Source organism: Bactrocera latifrons, unplaced genomic scaffold (genome assembly GCF_001853355.1).
Source record: "Bactrocera latifrons isolate USDA-ARS-PBARC rearing strain unplaced genomic scaffold, ASM185335v1 scaffold_199, whole genome shotgun sequence".
Lineage (NCBI taxonomy): Eukaryota > Metazoa > Arthropoda > Insecta > Diptera > Tephritidae > Bactrocera > Bactrocera latifrons.
The window spans coordinates 167493-171300 of NW_017535507.1; the positions used below are offsets into that span (position 1 = coordinate 167493).

At 35.4% G+C, this 3808-nt stretch overlaps 1 protein-coding gene across 1 annotated transcript; it reads left to right on the forward strand.

Moving 5' to 3' along the window:
• Positions 1-96: 96 nt before the first annotated feature.
• LOC108967771 (phosphate carrier protein, mitochondrial) lies at positions 97-2730 on the forward strand. Its single transcript, XM_018931396.1, has 3 exons — positions 97-474; positions 1224-1564; positions 1638-2730. The coding sequence occupies exons 1-3, from the start codon at positions 97-99 to the stop codon at positions 1978-1980; spliced, it is 1062 nt and encodes a 353-aa protein (XP_018786941.1). The 3' UTR covers positions 1981-2730.
• The last annotated feature ends 1078 nt before the right edge of the window (positions 2731-3808 follow it).

The window sequence follows — 3808 nt, forward strand, 5'->3', positions numbered from 1 at the left end:
TTGCTCTGAGTTTATTCTATATAATCATTTTCTTTTTAACTCTTTTACAGTTTGCAAAAGCGTTAACCGAAACAGCGAAAAGTAACATATTCCGAAATGTTCTCATCACTGTTTGAAGCTGCCAAAAACTCGCCATTGCGCACTCCATTTACTAARGTCCAATGCGACGCCACCGGTAAGTCGGCGACTGGCCCAGTGCCCGGACGCCAGATTCAGGCAGCTGCCGCAGCTAGCGGTGATTCATGCGAATTCGGCAGCAACAAATACTTTGCGCTATGCGGTGTCGGCGGCATTCTGTCCTGCGGTACTACGCACACCTTCGTCGTACCGTTGGATTTGGTCAAATGCCGYCTGCAAGTTGACCCCAAAAAGTACAAGAATTTGTTCAACGGCTTCAAGGTTACCATTGCTGAGGAAGGCGCACGTGGTCTGGTTAAGGGCTGGGCACCAACATTCTTCGGCTACTCGGCACAGGTGAGTGAGTGGGCGAAGTGAAATCTGTACTTGCACCCAATATATACATATGTGTGCAAACAAATAAGTTAAAAGATCTTAATGAAACGGGACATAGGAATTGCGAAAATAAGTGCAGTCAAGCGAGTTTTGTGAAGAAACCAATCGATGTACMTTTGTGGASKACGTCAAATAATAAGAAATGAGAAAATACTCAATAGTGTATCGAGGTTACACAATCCCCTGTCGTTAAAGGCTTATTGATTTTTAATGCTAAAATTTCTGATTTTATTTATTTCATTGATTTCATTTCATCATCGAAATCGATCGATATATTTTATATCAATATCCTATATATTACTGCCACATGACGAAAATTGTATGATTAATTAGTTTGCTTATTACGTCTGATTTTGTTTCGGTTTGCATTTTGTGTAYTTAACCAAAGTTTGAGTGTAAACTCATATCAGCATTACCACTCAACGTCATTTATTTACTATTTGTCATCATGTGATAAGATTTATGTTCTTGTAAATAAAGCGGCTACTTAAAGTTGTACAAATATATGTAGATAGAAGTAGTTCATAAGTTTTAGTAAAACCCTATAAATTAAATTAAAAAATCACAGACYATAGCATACCGTAAAAAATTAGTGYGAAATACCTTAAGAACCATATATTTGCTAGAATAGAAATATTATTATCAATAGAATATTTCTGCTTATTTTTATTTATATATTCTTTATGCTTGTTTACTCATACAACATGTAGGGTCTGTGCAAGTTCGGTTTATATGAAGTCTTCAAAGTGTACTACTCCAACATCTTGGGTGAAGAGAATTCATACTTGTACCGTACATGGTTGTACTTGGCTGCCTCTGCATCGGCTGAATTCTTCGCTGATATTGCTTTGGCTCCTATGGAAGCTGCCAAGGTTAAGATCCAGACCACACCTGGCTTTGCCAACAATCTCCGTCAGGCTTTGCCTAAGATGATCAAGGAAGAGGGTGTCGGTGCATTCTACAAGGGTCTGGTACCATTGTGGATGCGTCAAATTCCATACACCATGATGAAATTCGCTTGCTTCGAACGCACAGTGGAATTGTTGTACAAGTAAGTAACGCTACTTCCATACTACCTTTTAWTACTAGTTATGCTAAATTCGTTAACTTTTCCTCCCAATTAGACACGTTGTACCCAAGCCACGTGTCGAATGCACCAAGGGTGAACAATTGGTGGTGACATTCGCTGCTGGTTACATTGCTGGTGTCTTCTGTGCCATTGTATCGCATCCCGCTGATGTGGTCGTTTCGAAATTGAATCAAGCCAAGGGCTCCACTGCCATCCAAGTGGCTAAATCGCTCGGWTTCATGGGTATGTGGAACGGTCTGATGCCACGTATCATTATGATCGGTACACTCACTGCCCTGCAATGGTTCATCTACGACGGTGTCAAGGTTGCCTTGGCTCTGCCACGTCCACCACCACCAGAGATGCCAGCTTCGCTCAAGGCTAAGGTCGAAGCTTAAATCAATTTTAGTTTTAAACCGAACTCATCAGTAAACTACAATACGTATCTAAATTAAATAAGTTCAGCCAGCGATATTAAAGTGAGACACGGCATTAAGTCGTCACAGTTACAGTAGTTAAGTTGCAAAAACAGTATAGCTAGTTTACCACAACAGTACGAGTGAATACAGTGAATATACATACACATTGGCACGGACATACGTATCGGCGCATTTATAGGGGGAAGCGAAAGAAATAAGACGATACGCGACTAAAATGCATACAATTGCTAAAAACTTAGTGTTTAAGGTGATAAGTGTTGAAACACAATGGAATAGCAAATACGCTAACTTACTATAGTTTAAATTTTAAAGCATTTACAGCAACATAATTCTGGCATTCCAGKGGCTAATGTAAATAGACCGCTAGAAACTTTGCATTTCTATTTAAAAACATTTAATTAACTGCAACAAACATTCTGTATTTCTTTTTAACTACTTGTTTCATATTTTCAAACATCTAATTTGTATTTAATCTTGTCTAATGTATTTAAGCTAAAATTCTAATTGTGTGCGCGCAGCGAAAAAAAAACTTATGCTAAGTGGAAAATGTTATGTTCAATTTACTAACGATTATTGTAACACAAGTTTAGCAGCATTAAGTGAAAAGTGTAAAATATGTATCGTTTTATCCATGTGTTTTGTAATCCCCGCTAAACAGCGTTGCTAACGTTGTCCGATAAAATATAGTGAAATATTCAAAACTAAAAAGATGTTTTTCTTTTCTCCAAAGAAAATGTTATGTTTTGTTTTATATAACAATAGTTAAGCGTGTAAGTGCAAGTGAACTCGGCTAAAAATAGAAAGAATCCGCAAAAAGTCTACGTCACCGGAAATGACTCGGATTTTTGCCGATCAAGTAGTAGCAAAGCGTCAGCATAACTTTAAATTACTTTTCTGCTGGGAGAATAACAACAAAACTAAAATGTGTATATTTCAAAAAATACATTTTATTTAGAACTTTATGGTACATGTATATACAAGTATATTTAGGTATGTATATATAGTTATTTGTTTATGTTGGCCTTAATTTAATAAAATCTACATTTGTTGTTCTTATGCTACTTTAAAAAGTAAATATCTACAAAACGCGTTTAACAATTACACATATGGCTCATTTAAAGTTAATAGCTTGATTTTATAACATATGATATTATATAATTTTTTTTGTTTACATATGTACATGTTCTTAAAAATAGCTAAATTAGTTAAAGGAACCGTAAAGCAAAGCAAATAGTTGATAGAAACCTTAAAAACATGTGTTGAAATGGTTTAGAGGCTGTCCATGTTTCGACAAAACTACAAATCTTGCTAATGATATAACAAAGCTGTGGGGAGAAATGGAAAATATGCAAAAGAGTATACAACTAAAAATCTAATAATGCGTCAGTTCAGCATATTCTGTATTATTTTTAGAGCATAATTATTTTTGAAGGCCAACTATGCTGTAAACGCTATGTATGTACATACATAGGTATGTATGTAGGTGTTTAAAAAAGTTTTGTTTGTGTTKATATACTATACATATATTTTGGATTTAAAATTTTATATGCATGCATAAGAAACGTTTATTTCGGCAAATTAAAAAAGTTTTCATACAAGAACAATATTTTGAGCGTTCAGTTTGTATGACAGCTATATGCTATATTAAAAAAACGAACAATTGGATTTTGTTATGCAAAATTTTTTATGCCACTTTCTTAACAACCATTTCAGTCTTACAGTTTCGGATACAAACGAGCGAATAAGTAAAAACGTAAGCCGTGCTAACATTATGCATATAATAGTT